Source organism: Priapulus caudatus, unplaced genomic scaffold (genome assembly GCF_000485595.1).
Source record: "Priapulus caudatus unplaced genomic scaffold, Priapulus_caudatus-5.0.1 Scaffold236, whole genome shotgun sequence".
In the NCBI taxonomy this organism is placed as follows: domain Eukaryota; kingdom Metazoa; phylum Priapulida; class Priapulimorpha; order Priapulimorphida; family Priapulidae; genus Priapulus; species Priapulus caudatus.
In genome coordinates, this window is record NW_014577297.1 from 147770 (window position 1) to 169845 (window position 22076).

Below are 22076 nucleotides of genomic sequence, written 5' to 3' on the forward strand. Positions count from 1 at the left end.
GTAGGTCCGTATACCGGAAACGTACCTTGTACTAAATACTACTAATCTAGTATGCGCGGACCGTACCTCGGCCTACTCCACTAACGAGTCTAGGGAGTCGCCTACGCCTACTCCCTAACCCTAACCATATCAGCTAGATAGTTACCAGGGTACGCTTCCGGTATACCGCGACCGTACCCAGGGTACGTTCCGCGCAGTACCCTGGGGACATAGACCCTATGAGCCCGAATCGCGTACCGAAATTAACCGTTGCCTCATCGGTATAGCACACTGTATAATAAAAATCAGCTAGTATAGGCCTACTTGATCTTTAGATGCTGATCATTGTTCTTGCCATGTCGCGCTTTCTAAATAGTGTGCTGAGGGGCGTGCCCCAAATCTTAGTTAATGGTTTAAACATTTTCAGTCCTCAGTAAATATTTATGTTTCTGATTACGTTTGTGATTAAATTACGAAAGCAACCCGAAAACAAGAGGCTTAAGCATACCATATTCGAAATAATAAATAAAATCAGGCGTTACACGCGCTAACGTTAATTTCCTATAACGGATTTACGCATCACGCAGGCGGAAATAAACAACTGAAGGTACAAAATTTCGTTTTTCACACCCACACGCTTAACGTATACGTCCTCTCACATCCGCGCTCCTAGACGTAGCACATGGCTACGCCACTCATAAGCATTGCGGCATATATTGTACCTGCCGAGCGACGACGTCGTTGGTAAGTTCTACCATATAGATATGTTACAGCTATGATTCTACAGCGGAAATAATGATTGAGTGCTGAGAAATGAGTGAGGTAGGAGGAAGTGAGCTGCCTGCGCGATGGCGGCGCACACGTCCGGCGACATATATATTAATTACCACCTCATCGCGCGCGCGAACGTGATAAAACAACGAAGAGAATGTGATAAGCTCATTAAATATGGCGACCGTCATGTGACCCGCGGCATGTGATCAGCAGTCAATATAATAGATTATATCTATATAATATTATAATATATTATTTATATTAATAATCTATTATTATTCACTCCTGATGTGATGTAAAGAATCCCCACGTACTACCGACACCTCTTCTACCTAGCGTTTTCTCATCGATATAGACCCTCATAATGTGGTGAATAATCTTCACGAGGTTATACCTCCCCCGCCTATATCCTACTGTGTAGGGGTCACTAGGGGTGGAGGGTGGAAGTATTAGTTGAGATAGGAGTGCGAGATATTAGCTAACAGCTGGGAGCTGACCACTGGCGCCCACAGGTCTTAGAAAGTAGAAGGAAGCACAGAAGGATAAAAATCCTCAGTGATAATAAAAAGCAAGCGCCGTAGCGCGCGCTGCATGCTAGGGGGTCTGTGGCGCATGAACCCCCTCAAAAATTTTGAATGTAGACGTCTGGAGATGCAATCTGTGAGTCTTGTGAGAGAGATTTAGCGAACAAAATGTAGGAACAAAATTGTTTAACCCAAAATTTACTGGAAGCACTGTGCCTTCCAGTGCTTCTATCTGCGGCGCCCTGGAGCTGCAGCGTATAGTACATATGGGTGGGTGGGATAGACCGCGGCGGATGTAAGACTAATGACTTGCAATGCACGCCGCTTCCTTGTGAATAGGTGGGAGACAACTATATATATATATATATATATATTACCATATATTATATTATATAGTATACTTATTATATATTTTCTATGGGTGGAGTGCCTTTCTAGGATCCCGTATGGGCGACTTGCCCCACGGATTAATGAAGATTTCTGGATCCATCTCCATAAATTGTAAAACTACATCAAACGAAAACGGCGAAAAAAACTTCCAACACAGTAGACAAAATTCTGCATAAATAAACATCTGTCTATTCATCTAAGCGTGCACAAACACGGACATCGTTTTCGTAAATTCGTGTTAATTTTTTTTTGGGTTTTCACGAACGTCAAGGATTTGATTCATTTGCAATCACGCAGTTCTCTCGCGAGAACTAGAACAGCGTAACCAGAAACTATATGTGTGTGTTAACTATGATGCGTAAATCCTCTCTTGGCATAACGAGAGCGGATTAATTAATTAAATTAAACATATACATCAACGTACATGATTGCAAACATTTAACGATAATGCCCTTGTTTCCACTACGGAACCTAACGAGGCCATAACTGACGCTAAACTGAGTGATTGAGGACAGCAACCACACCGCACATATAGACGCGTAGTATTAGATGCTATTGCAGCCAGTTGACACAGGACGACAAAGGACCAACGCAACCGTTGACATGCAGTGATGGCTTTAGATGCGCCGAGATACGAATCACACCGGCGTGTAAAGATAAAAAATAGGGTTTTAATAAAAACATCGAGTATCCTCGTGTTGCAGTCGTACAATTACACACGCCTAGCATTACGGGAGGAAACCCCCGTCAGTTCACCAGAAAACCATGCGATAGGACTGGGCGTAGCAGAGAGGTTATAGGGGCGAGAAAAAAGTGGGATTAAAGAATGATAGGATGGTAAAATAATTCGTAATTGTAAAATTAGTGCATGTTATTCGTGTGTTCTAGGGTGAAGTTCTGTTAAAAACTGTGGTAGTCAACTATCATGAACACACACAAAAGCAACATCATAAAAATATATATATATATATAATACTTTAAAAATATATATAATCGTGAATAGATTAGCAATAGATAGATACGGAAAGAGGTATTACTGTGCCAATGGGGGTGTTTGTTGGCATTGAATTACAGCTAACGCCCCTACGTAATAAAGATCTGCACAACAAACCGTGAAAGACATATAGTTAAATTACAATAAACAGCAGCAGCACACACACCTTAGCACGCAATTAAGCTATGTTAACTAGCAACTAAGTACCCGTCTTAATTTCACGTTTAAAATCTCTTCACCAATAAAAGTTTATAACAATAAATACCGCTTCACCAGTCGCAGCCTTGACAGCCGGCAATGCAGCCGGCGCGCTGCAATGCTTTTATCTCTACTGCTCATCAACTAACTAGTCTTATAAAAGCACGATTAATTTTCATTCGTCGCCGTCGAAAGCATTTTGTCAGCGGTCACGGCAATAAAAAAACGTGAAAGAGCCATCCGCTTCTCAACATACAAAACGAAATTTGTGTGCCGCGCACTTGCCACGCGCGGGCTAAGCGTCACTTTTTGCTGATCTTCGTATAGCCATGCCTGCTGGCTAAGACACACTTCTGCGGAGCAACCGCCTGTCGTTTTAGTACGTACAGTGAAGCAACACGCACGCACGCACGACAGGTAAGGCCTGTCGCTCACCGCTCAACAACCGGGACGCACACACCCGACAACTGATAGGTCAAACGTAGTCCAATATTACACAAGATCGCTCAGTCCGGCGTCGGATTCCAGATTCACGGCAAACATCTCACATGCTTGACCAATAGATTGATACGCATTCAGTAGTATTTACAAATTCCCACCTCCCCACAACAACCGAACGACTGCTGCGCTCTCCGCCACCCTTCCACTCTGACACGATTCACAAACATTCCGAGACGCGTTAACGAACGTGTTGTCGCCGGAAACCGAGCGAATCGAAAGCAACCTCGAAGTCGACCCCGCGACCCAAACACAGCGTCGTCGTTGCAGGCCGCGGGGACGTTTCTTGTCTACTCACATCGCGAATCAGCAGGATGATGGTCATCAGGTGAACTTTGCCTCGGAGCTTGTCAGCCTCGGACTGTGCAGTGGCGCATCTAGCACCTGCCTGCTGCTGCTGCTGCTGCCTGCTGCTGTGCTCTGCTGCCTGCTGCTGCTGCTGGCACGTGTGGCGCTGCTTCGCTCGCAGTCCTTGTTCAATCCGCGTCCTCGGCGCCGACATCTTGTTTTCCTTCGCGGCGTTACTCGCGTGTACTCCTGATAGTGGGTGGAAAGTTGCTGAATGGCATCGACCATGAGTCCTGAAAGGAAACAAGGATGGCGCACAGAATGCAGTAACATTAAATCACGGGGTGCCTGATGGAACACAAAATGGCTGTGTGGGTGCACAATGAAAGACCGCCCGATATCCTGAAACGTAACAAGATGACCGGCGGCGTCAGTAATTTCATTCAAGTAGACCTCATGCGATATAATCGACGGACAACTAGCGCCTTTTCACAATTCTTCATCACAACATTTTGAAAATTCTAAAATAAAAAACGATAATCGATAAAGAAAATGATAAATGTTAAATGATTAAATATTAAACTTGATAAATAATTGCTTTTTATCTTAAGATTTTCTTTAACAGTTTACTAATCGTCATGGCGTTGCGGCAAATGCCAGTGTAGGAAACAAAGTGCATACCTTGGCGTTCAGAGTCTACCTGTAGCGCTACTAGATATTGCTGGTTAGTTGTGTTGCTGCCCCTCACATTCGCGGTTGGCCAAGCTGAGAGTCCGGCAAAATCCGAGTGTGAACCACACCTGCCGGTGAAACAGCGCACCATCATTAAATAAAGCCTACTGTTTAGATTGCATTACAGATCATAGAATTACACCAGTACGCAACAAACGTGGGCCGAATACACACGAATCACTAATTTGACAATGGAGTAAACTAAAAACCTCGACCTAATAAAATAAGTCAATGCGCCTACACATTTAAGGTACATTGCGGTTAGTTTTATAAGTCGCCTATTTAAACTATAATTTATAATTATTTATTATCATCTATAAGCGAATTAATCCTAGCTGAAATGACCTATCAAGTACATTATTGACGCCCTCCAGGGGAATACATTTCCCGTATCGCACGCAATTCCCGATGTATTTTCAGGCCATTTGCTACGCAATATTTTTTTATGAATCGCAGTTCTGCCCGATTCAGCCCATGCGAGATGTAACGGAAACTACATGTTTACAATTTACTTTTATTCTCGGGCTGCTTCTGCCCCGCTCAATTGAAATGCCACGTATACGCCGATTTCTATTGACTGTTAACACCCAAGGCCAACTGACTTTAAACAATCCTGCACTCACCCCCCCCTCCCCGCTACATCAATCAATATGCCCGCCCAGGCACCGTATACACAGCCCACGACGTGCTGCGCTTGCCCACGCTCTCGCGGCTGCTTTCTCGGCGACCTGAATAAGATAAAGTTGAGGATGCTTGATGCGTAGTCGAGGAGCTCGGATAGCTGCCCTTCACTTCACAATCGCCCTAGAACTGTATTTCATCAATGTTTGGATATATAACGTGACAGAACCAACATTTGATTAAAGATTTTAGCACAATTATTTCTTACTAGCCACATGGGCGAAGTCAGCTTTAGCTTTCACTCGCCCTCGGCCCGATATTATTTTTATTTTCACTCGACCATTCGAGCGGCGGCGTTCCAAGCTCGCACGCTGTTTAAACGCTGCGGCAGCGTACGAGAATCGCTAGTGTGTCCTAGGCACTAGCTGTGCCGTCACACGGCCGACAGCATAACACGCCAAGCATGCACTGCGGTGCTAAATTTGCACTGGTGATTGTCTGCAAAATGCCCCTATACAGAATTATCCAATGCTATGCAAAATGTATTTGTATCGCCACATTTGCCTATCGCAAAGTTTTGGCTGGAAATGGTTCCCTGCCCTCATATGTAAGAGTTCCCTTTCTTCAGAGGGCTCTACCTCTTTCTTGATATAATATTAATTACATATGTTATGCATCAGAGGATTCGTACAGAAAGGCCATAAGTGCCTACTAACACTTACTGCATCCTCGCCTTTGTGTGCGTCTGATGTCAATTGATTTTACTAGATCTATAACAGCGTGGCGTAACTTATTTTGTCCGATTCAGTCAGCATGCTTGCTATCACAGAAGCGCGTGTCGTGTCACGCGTCGTTATTTGCCATGGTGACGCCGACAATCTCTTTTCGACCGGAAGCGGTCGAAAAAATAATTTCGCGTGAACGGGGAAGTAAAGGAGAAGGGGAGCATTTGCATTAGTTCGAGATCTACTTACTAGCTTTTACTGTTTCGTCGTGAACGTTAAAAAGCTTTTATAATTTCAGCAGTCAAATCGATTTAGCTGTTCTTGCAGCCGTAACCAAGCACGCACCACTGCTGGCTGCGTGCACCAATCACGCTGCGCTATAGTCTTTTGCTCTCGCCTACAAAGATCGCGATTTCGTCTTGCGACTGATTTTAAGAAATCCTTTATGGGATATGAACCAAACACCCAAATGAGAGATCCCTTGCCCTGCGTGGGCAAGTAAAAAATGGAAGCGAGTGCATTTATATAAATTGTTTCTGTTGGTTTTTCATCGAACGAATATTACTAAGGTTATTTCACGAACTGCTATTTCTCGTGTGAAACCTGTGGTGATGGTAACGTAAAGGACGATGCATGGAGAGTCAATGAGCTATTTGCCATCCGTCCTTCATCGGCAACATATTTTAACTAGGCCCAAGTGTTGAACCAAATTAATCAAGAGTTCCTTAATTTAAATGATAGCGACTGCCGATGAAAGGCTTAGCGAGTTAAATTACTCTGCAGTCCTTTAATAGAAGCGGTTTTAATGAGGTTCATTAACGCGTAATTAACATTGTAATATTTTATCGTTCATCAGATATCCTATTCTAGTCTATTATAGTACACGTTTGAAAGTTTATAGGGGGTTTTACGTTCTGATGCGCAAGCGGGGTATTGTTCTGTTCATCTCGTGATATTTGTGGAATATACTGCCCTAGAGTTTTAACTTTTAATTGTATATTATTGTAAAATGTTACCGTAGTTCTCGTGTTCGTGACTACATATGTGCGTTTCGCATGTCGTTGAGTTTGTGCTAAAATGTTTAAATTTACATTGATTATAGCGATTATTCGTGCTCATGCGCGAGTGTCGCATATAGTGTCATCACTTCTAGACTGGTCCCCCGTCCATGACTTATCACCACTGCACATGTGCCAGCGACCGAAAATAATTAGTTGCTGGAAGAGCATGTATAAGCTACATGCATACATACACACACGCGCACAAGCGTGCGTGCGTGCGTTTCATTGACGCAAATGAATCCTCTCGAATCCTTTCGCAGGCCGAAGAAGTTACCGTCGCAGCTGAGCCACCCGATCTCACGAGAGGACGATCCGCTCATTCTGGACGCGATTCAGATGTTTCCCCATCTCAGCGTCAAACGCAGCGCCACCGCCGGCAACCAGACGCTGGCTCTCGTGTCGATACGGGAAGGAGACAAAGCCGTCTCGCTACCGCAGGTGCAGTGGGAGCACAACTACTTAGAAACTCTCTCCGATGTCGTCTCTCGGCTGTAGAGGGCGCCATCGTCGCGGCGATGTCGAGTATTTTTATATTCTATTGGTTTTATTCCATCTCTCTATCTCTCTCTGAAGTGCTTTCCGATTGCCTTAGATTGCTGATTTTCTATATCGAAGGCCATAGGCGTATTACGCGTGTATAATGAAAAATTCCTATCGTATACGAGAGTACGTTAAAACTTGTGTACGTCAGTATGCACCGAGGAGCCATGACGTATTACGCGGGTACGTCGATACCTAGTGACGTCAGTGTTGCTATAGAGCTGATTCATTTATTGACACGGAAGCTCATTGTTGACGTATTTTTCTAGTCAGGGGTCCGTCCAATCATTTGTTATACGGCTGATGGATCGCGTTGTGGGTGCACCATGCCTCATTTACAAAAACCAGCGCGCTCTTATCTTACTGCGTATAGTGTGTTTGCGTGTTGTCAATCGTGTGCATTCTGTTTCTGAATCGCATGATGACCATAGTTGGGTGGTGAGCAAATTTGAGACAACACGCACGCCACTCTGCTTTTATGACTTGTTAAATATGAATGTGTCACTCCGCCGAGGGTATGCCGGCTTGTCTACTCAAACGTGAATATGCCTCTTACGCTCATGTGAAAATTATGGCCCGCATCCACATCCTAAATCATCGTCATCGTAGTCTTCGTTGTCGTCGCCGCCGCCGTCGTCGTCGATGTCGTCGTCGATGTCGTCGTCATCATCGTCACCACCGCCATCATCATCATCATCATCATCATCATCATCATCATCATCAACAACAACATCATTATCACTATTATCATCGTCATCATCATCTTAGCCCTAGCATTAACCGTAACGCCATTATGTGGCATTTACAGGTGTTCTAATGTTGGCTTGATTCCGCCGCCAGAGTGCGCGCGCGGAGTTTCGCGCACGTGCATGACGAGTGAGCATTACGCAAAAGTATTGGCAGTCGATTGAGCTAGGTCTCGAAAAGAAACACAATCCATCGAAGCCTATTAGGGAGATGATTAGGTATATGGCGTTGCCGCCGGGTTTAGCTCTAACATTTGGCTCTATTAGTGAGGCAGGCCGAGCATCGCGTGTCGTCTACCCCCGTGTCTGGAAAAAAAACAGTGATTAGAAAAATTGCTCGATCATGCAGTGGCGTAAGAGAGTGTAGGTAGCTTCACGTAGCTGTTAGCCGCACACGCACGCACACACACACGCGCGCGCACACACACACACACACACACACGCGCACACACACACCTAACTGTAATGTTACGCAATAAGCCGCTGACCATCTGTTGCACGCAGCCTCCGGTCATCACAGCCGTTACTCACGCAGCGAAGGCCGCTAGCTATAATACCTTAGTCACGAGTGATTTTAAATGTCACCGGGTAAATTGTACTTATAGATAGGAGTTGAACCTCGCCGAATGCGCTTGTGTTGTAGCAAATAGTAGACTTGTAACGTGGAACCGTGGCAGAGTATAGAATTGTAACAAGTAGAGATGTAGCGTATAGAGTCGTCCGGCAGAGATTGCCAGGAGTTACACAACGAATCTGCGACTACTGGCTCTCTGTCTGATTTGGAATCTGCCGGAAAACCCTGCAATCTGTGCCGACGACCCACGTTACATCCCTATTGCTACATCTCTACTCTGCACGGCGTCCACGTTACAAGTCTACTATTTGCCTACAACACAAGACGATTCCGGAGGTTTCAACTGTTCGAAGTACAACTAATGACACGAGGCCTGGGATACACTACTAGATGTGTGGTTTCCCTGATTAGCTTCCAGGCGTTCACATAGAAGGGTTATCATCGCCAGCAGGTGTACATATTAGAAAGCAAAAGATGCAGGTTAGCAGTACTAGTGCGATGTGTGTGTGTGTGGCCCGCCTGCGCTGTGTTTTCTTTAAGGGGTGGGGAGAGGACTGGGGGGTAGCTGACACTATGTTTACCAATATAAGAACTATTTTCGGCGTTCATCTGTACAGCAGGTAACAACTTGGTAAACAAAGGTTCTTTGTGTAGGCACTACGGCGGTGTCGCTCTGCTGGTGAATCTGCAGAGATTTAGTTCGGCGGCTTATCGTTGCAGAGCGTGAGACCCGTGACACCGCCGGAGGACCGAGAGAGCGGCCTTCAAGTTATCAAGCGGCCTCGAGCAAAAGCGTCTCTCTACACACGAACACCGCACCTCCTGTTCAGCCTCTTCAACGCCATCGAGGGCAAGGATCGCAAGATCACCGTGCGCAAGCGTGGCAGCGTGAGTAGATTTACATTCGATATAAGGCCGCGTTCACACGTAGCAAGAAATCCGGTATTTAGCACGAGGCAAAATGCGCGGTCCAAGAAATACGAACAGATCCGGTATTTGATGTAAATACGCGGCTTCCCAGACCCCGAATAATTTGTGGTGCTCGAGAAATACCGGATCTCTTGGACCGCGCATTTCCTCGTGTGAACGCTAAATAACCATATTTCTGAAGCGCGTATTTTATAGACTGGTCCGCCGCTCGACAGTTCCAGTGTAACGCGAGTGGAACTGTCGAGCGCGGACCAGTCTACGTATTTTATCGGCAGTTGGTGCGTATTGCATTGTTTATTTCGCATTGTTCACTTGATTGTTTAAAGCCGCTCGCAGCTCGCAATACCGTATTTCTGGAGCCGCGAATCAGCGTGTGAACGCTCGCGCCAAACTCCACGACAGATGGCGCTCTCGCTCGTAGGCTCAATCTACCTGAGTGTGGGAAGGGGGCGCTGCATGCAGATTGCGCTCGGCCGCGCGTATTTGTCTCAGATTCGGTATTTCGCAAATACCGTATTTCATAAATACGAGGTCTCGTGTGAACGAGGCTAATATCTACGGGTACAATGCAGGTGAGCACGTGCCCTCATCGTCACCATCATTTCTCTCTCTCTCTCTCTCTCTCTCTCTCTCTCTCTCTCTCTCTCTCTCTCTCTCTCTCCTTCTTTTTCTCCCTTTACCCTTACCTTTCGTTCTCTCTTTCCTGCTTTCTCTCCATCTACCCTTCTCTTTTCATTTCTTTCTTTATCTCTCTATCTCTCTCTTTCTCTCTCTCTCTCTCTCTCTCTCTCTCTCTCTCTCTCTCTCTCTCTCGCGCGCGCGCGCGCGCACGCGTTCTCTCCACCTCTATTTATAGAGCTATTTCTGCACTCTTTTTCCTATACAAATACGCATTCGTCATGGAAGAGATGCGTGATGCACGCAAACACATTCCAGGACTGAAGTCCGATATGTACATACGTATAATATAACCGGCTGTACGAAATCGCTATTCTTCGTAGTTATTATGTACGTGTAATTGCTTCGCTTTTCGCTCCCCACCCCCCCCTCTCTCTCGCGCGCGCTCTCTCTTTCATTCTCGCTCTCTCGCTCTCTCGCTCTCTCGCTCTCTCGCGCTCTCTCGCTCTCTCGTCTCTCGCTCTCGCTCTCTCTTCTTTCTCTCTCTCTCTCTCTCTCGCTCTCTCTCTCTCTCGCTCCTTCCTCTCTCGCGCGCCTCTCTCTTTCATTCTCACGCTCTCTCGCTCTCTCGCGCTCTCTCGCTCTCTCGCTCTCTCGCTCTCTCGCTCTCTCGCTCTCTTCGCTTCTCTCGCTCTCGCTCTCTCTCTCTCCGCGCGCTCTCTCTTTCATTCTCCTTTCTTGCTCTCGTTCGCTCTCTCGTTCTCCCGCTCTCGCGCCTCTCTCTCTCTCTCTCTCTCTCTCTGTCTCTCTTCTTTGTCGTTCTGTAAATATCCCTCTCAGTTTTTCTCACCGAGATGCGTAATACTCTACCGATGTAACCGCGTGATGATCATGACTCCCTCGCCATCCCTCAGCGTCACTGAACAAACTGCTGGTGAGGACTAAGATTGCGTCATGAGTGTGATAATAATTTACTTAACATAACACAAAAATCAGTTATTATTTTACTTCTGATGAAACATGTATGTATTCATCGTCTTCTCCGCTTGCGTCAAACCCAAAGGTTGTACTAGTTTGTGTTAGTGGTAATTTCATAGAGATGGCGTGCCACGCTGTGTGTGTGTGTGTGTGTGTGTGTGTGTGTGTGGTGTGTGTGTGCGTGTGTGTGTGTGTGCGTGCATGCGGGCGCATGTGCCGTGCGTGCATGTGCGTGTTCTTGTGCGTCATGCGCGTATGTGGGAAGGGTGGACGCGTGCGCTGCGCTGTGTGCGTGCATGTGCTATATATATATATATATATATATATATATACCATATATATATATATATATAGTATACTATATATATTTCTATGGGTGGGAGTGCCTTTCTAGGATCCCGTATGGGCGACTTGCCCCACGGATTAATGAAGGATTTCTGGATCCATCTCCATAAATTGTAAAACTACATCAAAACGAAAACGGCGAAAAAAACTTCCAACACAGTAGACAAAATTCTGCATAAATAAACATCTGTCTATTCATTCTAAGCGTCACAAACACGGACATCGTTTTCGTAAATTCGTGTTAATTTTTTTTTGGGTTGCACGACGTTCAAGATTTGATTCATTGCAATCACCGCGTTCTCTCGCGAGAACTAGAACACGTAACCAGAAACTATATGTGTGTGTGTAACTATATGCGTAGATCTGCTTTGCATAACGAGACGGATTAATTAATTAATTAAACACTATACACGTAAATGTTGCAAACATTTAACGGAAATGCCCTTTGTTTCACTACGGAATAAACGAGGCCATAACTGACGTAAACTTGAGCTGATTTGAGCAGCCAGCACACACCACAATAGGACGCGTAGTTAATTGCTAATTGCCAGCATTGCACGCCGACAAGGACCAACGCAACGTTGACATGCAGTGATGGCTTTAGATCGCCGAGATAAATCCACCGCGTTTAAAGATAAAAAATAGGGTTTTTAATAAAAACATCGAGTATCGTGTGTGCAGTCGTAAATAACACGTAGCATTTACGGGAGGAAACGTCAGAATTTTCACCAGAAAACCATGCGATAGGAGCTGGGCGTAGCTGAAGAGGTTTAGGGGAGAAAAAGTGGGATTAGAATGTAGGATGGTAAAATTAATTCGTAATTTGTAAAATTGTGCATGTTATCGTGTGTTCTAGGTGAAGTTCTGTTAAAAACTGGTAGTCAATATCATGAACACACACAAAAGCACACATACATAAATTAATATATATATATATATATATATATATATATATACATGTGAATAGATATAGATAGATAGATACACGGATAAATACTGTGCAATGGTGGGTGTTATGTTGGCATGAATACAGCTACGCCCCTTAAGATACACTAAAAAGATCTGCACAAAACTCGTTGAAAGACTATATTAAATACAATAAACAGCAGCACACACACACTATTACACGCAATTAAGCTATGTTAACTAGCAACTAAGTTACACGTTTAAAATACAACGTTTAAAATTCTCTTCACAATAAAAGTTATAACAATATATGACCGCTCACCAGTACGAGCTTGACAGCCGCATGCAAGCCGGCGCGCATGCAATGCTTCTACTGCTCATAACTACTAGTCTTATAAAAGCACGGATTAATTTTCATTCGTCGTCTCGTCAAGACATTTGTCACGGTCACGCAATAAAAAAACGTGGAAGAGCCATCGCTTCAACATACAAAACGAATTTGTGTGCGCGCACTTTGCACGCCCCGCGGCTAGCGTCACTTTTTGCTGATCTTGTTGCATGCCTGCTGCTAAGACATCACTCTTGCTAGCACCGCCCTGTCGTTTAGTACGTGCAGTGGAACAACACGCACGCACGCACGACAGGTAAGCCTGTCTCTCACCGCAGACAACCGACGCACACACCCGACAACTGATAGTCAAACGTAGTCCAATTTACACCAAGATCTCTCGTCCGGCCGTCGGATTCCAGATTCACGGCAAACATTCACATGTGACAATGATTGATACGCATTCATTAGTATTTACAAATTCCCACCTCCCCACAACAACGACGACTGGCTTGGCTCTCCGCACCCTTCCACTCTGACACGATTCCACAAACATTCCGAGACGCGTAACGAACCGGTTGTCGCGGAAACCGAGGAATCGAAAAGCCAACCTCGAAAGGTCGACCCCGCGACCCCCAACTACAGCGTCGTCGTTGCAGGCCGCGGACGCTTTCTTGTCTACTCAACATCGGAATCGAGCAGGATGATGTCATCAGTGAACTTTGCCTCGGACTTGTCAGCCTCGGACTGTGCAGTGGCGCCATCTGCCACCTGCTGCTGCTGCTGCTGCTGCTGCTGCTGCTGCTGCTGCTGCTGCTGCTGCACGTGTGTGCGCTGCTTCGCTCGCAGCTGTTCAATCCGCTCGTCCTCGGCGGACATCTTGTTTCCTTCGGGCGTGTACTGCGTGTACTCCTGATAGTTGGGGTGGAAGTTGTGAATGGCATCGACCATGATGTCCTGAAAGGAAACAAGATGGCTGACAGATGAGTAACATTAATCACGGGGTCCTGATGGAACACAAAATGGCTGGTGGGTGCATAATGAAGACCACAATATCCTGAAACGTAACAAGATGACCGGCGGGTCAGTAATTTCATTAAGTAGACCTCAGCGATATATCACGGACAACTGGCGTTTTCACAATCTTCATCACAACATTTTGAAATTCTTAAAAAAACGATAAATGATAAAAAAATGATAAAATGTTAAATGATTAAATATTAAATGATAAATAAATTGCTTTTTATCTTAAGATGTTCTTTAACAGTTACTAACGTCCTGGCGTTGGGAAATGCAGTGTAGGAAACAAAGTGGATACCTTTGGGTTCAGGGTCTCCTGTAGGCTACTAGATATGCTGGTTAGTGTGTTGCTGCCCCTCACATTGCTGTTGGCCAAGCGAGAGTCCGGATCCAGTGTGAACACACCTGCGGGGAAACAGCGCAGCATCATTAAATAAAGCCTACTGTTTTAGTATTGTCATTTACACGTCATAGAATACACCCATACGCACAAACGTGGGCGAAACACACGAATCACTAACTAAAAACCTCGTAATAAAATAGCAATGCGCCTACACATAGGTACATGCGGTTTATTTATTATAATCGCTATTTAACTATGAATTTATAATTATTTATTATCATCTGATAAGCAATTAATCCTAGTGAAATTAGACTATCAGTACATTATTGATGCCCTCATATGTAAGAGTTCCCTTTCTTAAGAGGCTCTACTTCTTCTTGATATATATTAATTACATATGGTGTATGCATCAGAGATTTCGTACAGAAAGGCAAAGTGCCTCTAACACTTACTGATCTACTGTAATGGACCTATCTGCCTGCGTAATTGACTGACAGCTCGAGCCAATCAGTTCGGTAATAGGACATTCCAAAAACAATGCTTAGCAATGAAGCGTGGCAAAGTCGACATTTTGGTGAGCATGCGTGAAAAACACGGAAGTAAATGACCCAGCAACCCCAAGGGAGGGGTATTGTTATCTTGCTCAGACAGCTAGGTCAACTAGATACGGCACACTCATCGATCGTACACATGACTTACTCATCATGTAGATTTTGTAAGGAAAGGCAAAGTGCAACGCGATCGCCGCAAAGAACATCTCGATGCAGATGATGAAGTTCTGGTAACCGGCGGCGACGGTGCCGACTCCCTCCTGCTCCTCGCCGGCCACGTTGTACGTCGGCTGGATGAATCCGACACTCTCCATGATTGCCAGGCCGACACCTGCAGCAGTCAAGCAGGCGTGACAACAACGCCGTGAAGCTACAGCAATTATACACTACATCAATGAAAGCCTCCACATCACAAGGGAGCAAAGTTATGCAAGGGTAACATCAGAAGTGGATTACGATCGTTTATTATCTTACTCACATGGGTAAGATTAAAATGGTACCTGGATAGAAATGCTAGAATAGCTATAGTTTGTGTTGTTGGCAATCAGGGAATGATGGTTCTTCAGGTGTACCTTACCAGTAAAACTAAGTTGCAGTGCATGGATTTCTATATTTAGGATTACAAAAGTGCATCACAAGACTAGAAGCATGGCAACTGTAAATGAATTAACGTTGTGCAATTTCCTACGACATCGAGTGACGATGAAACTCACCTTGCCAAAATGATATAAAAATGACTGATTTGATGGTCAAAAACTTTAGCACTGGATCGTATGGTTTCAGCATCACCTTTGTCGCTTGGTAGAAGAGGAAGAGTCCATACAGCGCCATCGTGTAGGAGATATTGTAGATAATTGTGATGTACAGATACCCACTTTTTACACTATAACCAAGCAACACGTGTACGCATTAACAACACACACTTGGTGTAATTAAAGCACGGTAGTTACTCTATCTGCTATCTCTATCTACTCGATCTAACACATCTATACGAGAGATAGGCCCTACCTGAAGTCGCCATCACTGTAACAACCAAATGCCTGCAGTATAATAGTTGCGATGGCCATCACAGGTTTCACAAGGCAGAACTGAAGCGTCGCTTGCTTGCAAAAGCGCAAAAATCCAATAGTGTAGGCTCTGTTTGCAAGGCAGCACGTGCACGACAATAAACTCCCCCTGGAGGCAAAACAAGTAAACATTTACATAGTTAGTACACAGTAACAACAACAATCACTGAAGACTACACATTCGGAATGACCCATACCATAGACATTACACACAATTTCTTCTCAAACCTAAAACTAACTGTCATGTAAAAAGAAGAAGAAATAAGTCAATTACACCAAAACATTTAAATGCTCCTACTTTAGGGATTTTCCCTTGATTTCCATCATGATGGCACTCTCTCCTCCAAGGTACTCGTAGCACAAGCTCAAGAAGTTGTAGATTACAAACGCTGCATAGAACAAATGCAAGATAAAATACAAATTAAATCTAAAAATCGTAGGGCAATCATGGACTTTCTTAAATTGTAAAATTTTAAATACAACTAAAATAACCACACAGCATGAGATAAAAAAAGTTTTGCATCCTTGGAGAAATAGCATTTTGCACCACCAGGGAACATCTTCACCCCAACTTATGACGTACTCGTCCAACGACTTACCCTCGTAGCAATCTCGCACGCTGTCGAAATACACGTAGTAGCTCTCCTCAAAGAAGAGAAGGCTCAGCCATGAGTCGAAGGAATAGAGCGGAACGATAAACAGTATTCGGACAATCCATCGCTGCTCACTCGGCTTGTTGTAGTATTTCAGATGCCGATAAATCTACGGGACAAACACGGTTGAATTAAATGTTTTAGGGGGAGGCAAGTGCTGCCTTTGGTTTTTTAAGGGCATGCGGCGAGTTAGCAACAAGGCAATAATTCCCTTCAAAGAAGGGTTGTCTAGGCCACTTACTTTTTATGAAATATTTTTTTGTGGGACAAAGAAAGATACATACACGAAATAAGGAAAAACTTCCCTCAAGGTGAAAAATGCACTAAAACTAAAAGACATATTAGAATGATGAAATTGAAAATGCTTTTAACCTGACTGAGTCTATGGTGTGTATGAAAGATAGTCAAGCTAATTAAAATGCTCAGAAAGAATTGCACCTGATGTATGGTCACAAGCAGAGCAAGAACGGTAAATAGCCCTGCTATAACTTTTGCAGCTGCTGTCTGGATAAAAATGGGGTCACCTGCCTGAAAACAAATACAATTCGACAGTAGTTCATCGTTACAGTAGTATAGTGCATAACTAGTTGAATAATAATTTAACACCCATTAAGCAGCACCTAAACAAAAGTGTCATTATCATAAATGGTACATTAATGGTAGATGGCCAGTGCTCTTGTTAGCAGTATTCACATGAATAATTTGACGTTAACTTCAACATTGAGCTAAACGCTCACGTTTTTTTGCTCATACCTACCTCACCATTAGTCTTATTTAGCCAAACGGCTGGCCCTTGATATGTATCCATGTCTTTATATGTGTATGTAACCGTAGGGTTATAGTCTGTGCTCACAACAACGGGTATAATATCTGTTATGGTATCAGTGTCCAGTATTGGCACATCATTATAGACACCTTCTTCCGGAAGACTTGCAATAGCGGTATCACTATCCATTGCGATGACTTCTACATCCAAGTCACATGTCACAACCGATTAGCTGGTTAAAATAAACAGAACGAATGTACTTGTACACAAATTATTACTAATTATATCACTATTATATTATGTATATATATATATATCAGGAGTTAAAGGGACAGTAGCCTCTAGGATTTTACTGCATACAACTGTACTTACTGTATAACAAATCGTCTATACCCACACGTATTTGTTACTAGATACCTAATTTAATTGTTATAATTAATTACACATCAACGCTACGAAATTTGAACGGCGCCACGACACCCGCGACCGTACTGCCACCCCGAAAAGGTTGAGTATTTTACCATTTATTTTGCACGTTACAGACCGAGGGCTAATCACAAAAGTGCAATTATATTTATACCTAAATGCTATTTAACTGAACGATATTCATTTTAGGGCAAATTTATCCATATTATAACTAAAACTATATGTCGTTTATAAGATATTACAATCCTTTTGCTTTTAAATGAATAAATAAGAAACACCCTCAGTCTGTAGCCCTTGGCTGGAAAGTGGTTTTGCGCAACTTATCAGATCGTTCGCTTTGAGTGGCGCCACCGTCGTTGTAATCAAACTGTAGTCGTTAGTTTTAAAACATTAAAAAAAAATCTTTCTAATGGTGATTGAACCATGAAACTTTTTATGTAGCGTAATTATAGCCTAAATTAGCTGAAAATAACCCTAGAACCTAGAGTAAACTCTCCCTTTAATAAAGACAAAAGAGTTTGACATGTATTTAGTACTGATTTCACTACATTTTTGTCATACGAGTTCGATGTGAATAAAAATACAAATGTATACAAACATGAGCTTCTTTTGTTCACTGGTCCTTATTCTATCTTCCGGTAATATTAAAAACCGCGTAGCTTCCTTCGTTTTGACATAAATCGTACTTTTGCTCGACAAGCTTTTCACATTATTTACCGTCGTATGACGTTGCCAAACCGCAAATTATGTTACAAAGCAACTCGGAGGCACGGCAGGGATCGTGTGTCCCCAACGGTTGCTATGCAAAACACATGTGCAAAAAGGTACAATCAGCTGGAGCGCCAATTTACTCGCTAAGATTCATACACATCATTCCTCCATTCCTCATTGGTGAAATAGTTAAGATATTTTACCAGCGCAGCGTATATTTAAAAAACCTGCGGGATTCAACCATAAAAACAAGGCATTCTAACTATAGTTTCAATGTAAAATAGTTTTAATTTTTAAACCAAGCATGGGTGCAACGTAACTTAATTTCTAAGCGGATTTTCTGCACTCGGCTAGACTATGGCATAAAAGTCCTGCCACGCCTCCTTTCAGTTGCTATGTATGCGAATTTACAGCTTGGCCTCGCCACACGACGGTAAATAACGTAAAAACCATGTCGTGCAAAAGTACGATTTATGTCAAAACGAAGGAAGCTACGCGATTTGTAATACTACCGGAAGATAGAATAAAGACCAGTGAACAAAAAAAGCTCATGTTTGTATACATTTGTATTTTTATTCACATCGAACTCGTATGACAAAAATGTAGTGAAATCTAGTGAAAACATGCACACAACGGTATGTATTATTTTTATATACATTATCACAATAACTGCACGCATGAAGAGATATTTCGGCCATTGTTTCTTACAAGTGGAAATTAAGTGTATACATTTACCAAAACCACATCTATAGCGGCATAGTGGTGGGAAAATTCCCCAAGAATGACAAGTGGCATAGTTTATAATGTACCTTGTGACTTGTGTGCATGATATAACACATTACCCTAATAATATTAGTATACATATTATAAAATATATATACATGTTGTAACGTTTATCTTTTCCTGCACATCGTATTATACAGTGTATACACTGTCACAGCCACAGGTAACCACCCCGTAACGACACTACTCACTTTGCCCCGTTATACGATCACATGGTACAACCACCTTAAATACACACGTACAGCACACCGCAAATCATGCAGAATAGCCCGGCGACCTTTCAGTTTCACGTTCACAGACCGTTCACTGACACTGTCACTATTAAACCACTGTTGATCGAGCTAATTTGAGTACACCCAAATAATATACTATTAAAGCAGAGGGTTTCGACCATCATTATTATAACGCTATCTACTTTTAATGACAACGATTCATGCAGAATTGCACGTATATAAAAACTTACGAAACCCTGATAACGGAATTCATTTCGTAAACACGGAACTGTGTCACTGTCACTTCAATGCACGGGTTCAATTTCCAATGTTTATCTTAGTTCAGATCCTCAAAATTGTACGACCACGGCGCCACGTATTGAGAACCTACTTTACTATTTTTACATAGATGATAGAGAAAAATTTATAACACAGTTAATTGTACTGGAAACTATAATATATTAATAGCCAAAAATATTATCTCAACCAATTCTTAAAAAATAAAAAAATATAATATAATCAGGATCTCTTAGTGCTGTATAAGAAAGTGTACGTATACTGTCGTATAGTCGTATAAATACCTGGTAGATGGCGCTAATTAAGAATAGGGCCTAACGTTCGCCGGGAAAATCAAATTTCGTTAACAATTTACTTGAAAGCGCTGTATGTTTTAATATGGTTTTACTGATCTTATAATATTGTACAGCCTTTGGGTTTATAGAAATATATAGCATAAACTTCAACTTGACACGTGTAGCCCGTCGGACCGTTATGAAAGACGCCAGGTTAGCATCTATTCAGTGTTGACAGTTGAGTTGTTAACTTGTTAGGGCCTACTGATGCTCAGTCAGACTCATAGTCATAGGGTCTATGTCCCCCAGGGTACTGCCGGAACGTACCCTATGTACGGTCCGGTATACCGGAACTTACCCTGGTAACTATCTGAAATGGTTAGGGTTAGGGAGTAGGCGTAGGCGACTCCCTAGACTCGTTAGTGGAGTAGGCGAGGTACACTCGCGGCTAGGGCCTGCATACCTCCCAACTCTCATTGGTTAATACAAATATAGTTAATTTTTAAAATTAAATTCTAAGTAGTGTTAGGGTTAAGATTAGGGTTAGGATTAGGGTTAGGGTTAGGGTCACAATGCACCATAAAAGGAATTATTAAAACAGGAGTTTCAGGCACGTGATTTGTATCAACCAATGAGAGTTGGGAGGTATGCAGGCCCTAGCTGCGAGTGCGAGGTACTACTAGATACAAAATGTAACCAAACTCAGGAGGATAGGGTTACAAAGCGTCCCTATCCGTTTGTGTGGAGGAAATTCAGGGAACCCCTGTCCCTGAGATGAATCACTCAGGGCGGTTTGCTGGTGCGTTTTCAGAGACTAGAACTTCCAAACTGGGTTTATTCTCAACACAATTAACCTTTCTCCGCTATCTTCGAACTTACTATGTATCACAATACTCTGTATTAAACTAATATAACCTGTTACAAAATTCGAAGTGACAAGCGGCGGATATTTCAAGCGCCATTTCTGTTGACCTGTGACGTACTTCGGTTCGAAGACGCGGATTCACCGACCAATCGGAGGGCGCTGCGATTGCCGATTGCTATGCGCTTGGGAATGCGTACGTCACAGGTCACAGAAATGGCGCTCGAATATCCGCCGCTTGTCACTTCGAATTTTTGTAACAGGTTATATTAGTTTAATACAGAGTATAGTGATACATAGTAAGTTCCAAGATAGCAGAGAAAGGTTTGTGTTGAGAATAAACCCAGTTTGGAAATTCTAGTCTCTGAAAACGCACCAGAACCACCCTGAGTGATTCACTTAGGGGTTCCCTGAATTTCCTCCACACAAAAGGATAGGGACGCTTTGTAACCCTATCCTCCTGGTGGGTTACATTATTGTATCTAGCGAGGTACGGTCCAGCATATTAGAATAGTACCAGCAGAGCATATAAATCACGTTGATTTATATGCTCTGGTACCAGGGTACGTTCCGGTATACCGGACCGTACCCAGGGTACGTTCCGGCAGTACCCGGGGGGACATAGACCTTTTCAGCCCTACTGATAGTGATGCTGATAGGGTCTATGTCCCCAGGGTACTGGCCGGAACGTACGTCACAACACAAATGCACCTTGAATAGTGAATACATCACAGGTTCAGCTAAACACAGAACTATTACGGCTAGCCAAAATAGTGGAATGTCTGCCTGTACGAGCGAGGAGGATCGATTGTTTATACGCGAAGTCTCTTGCGGCTGGGGTCCAAGGCCCGCGTAAGGGCCCTGGAAGTTCAGGGGGTTTGAGAAAGCGGCCCGCGAGGCACGTGTGAATGGCTGTGCACATCGACGCTGCGTACGTGCCTGCTGGCAGGGGCGGCATTGATTGAAGTATGGGGGGGGGCACGATTGTTTCAGCGTGGTACTAAATCACTACTAAAATCACTACTAAATCACTACTAAAATGTAGAGGGTTGGTATTGCTGGACTATGAGAGAGCGACAGCAAAACTCTTTCGGGAATTGACAAAAAAGCTACAATCGGAATGACACACGAGTGTGCCGCCAGGGAAAAATATACGTGTGAATTTTATTAGGATTTTCCATGGATTACCGTTCTATAATCCTACGGGTCGTTGTCCTACGGGTCTACATAGGCACGCCCGCAGGCACACCCGCACGCATGCAGGCACGCACGGCACGCACGCGCCACACATGCAGCGCGCAGGCACACACGCAAGCACGCGGCGCCGCAAGGCACACCGCACGAGCGCGCAGGCACAGATG

At 43.7% G+C, this 22076-nt stretch overlaps 2 protein-coding genes across 2 annotated transcripts in view; one reads left to right on the top strand and one right to left on the bottom strand.

Annotated features, from left to right (window-relative positions):
• Window positions 1-11680: 11680 nt before the first annotated feature.
• Window positions 11681-19616, bottom strand: LOC106807833 (transmembrane protein 184B-like). The gene is made up of 10 exons (XM_014810297.1): window positions 19533-19616; window positions 17141-17381; window positions 16822-16911; window positions 16330-16492; window positions 16029-16119; window positions 15672-15839; window positions 15377-15546; window positions 14812-14994; window positions 14068-14174; window positions 11681-13706 (listed from the first exon to the last, which is right to left on the bottom strand). Exons 2-10 carry the CDS (start codon window positions 17336-17338, stop codon window positions 13428-13430), a joined length of 1449 nt encoding a protein of 482 aa, XP_014665783.1. The 5' UTR covers window positions 17339-17381; window positions 19533-19616; the 3' UTR covers window positions 11681-13427.
• A 267-nt stretch (window positions 19617-19883) lies between these two features.
• The window catches only part of LOC106807832 (microcephalin-like), a 7676-nt gene continuing 5483 nt past the window's right edge, over window positions 19884-22076 (top strand). The window contains exon 1 of the mRNA XM_014810296.1: window positions 19884-20066. The gene's annotated coding sequence lies outside the window, so the exon portion shown is untranslated. The remainder of the gene's footprint in view (window positions 20067-22076) is intronic.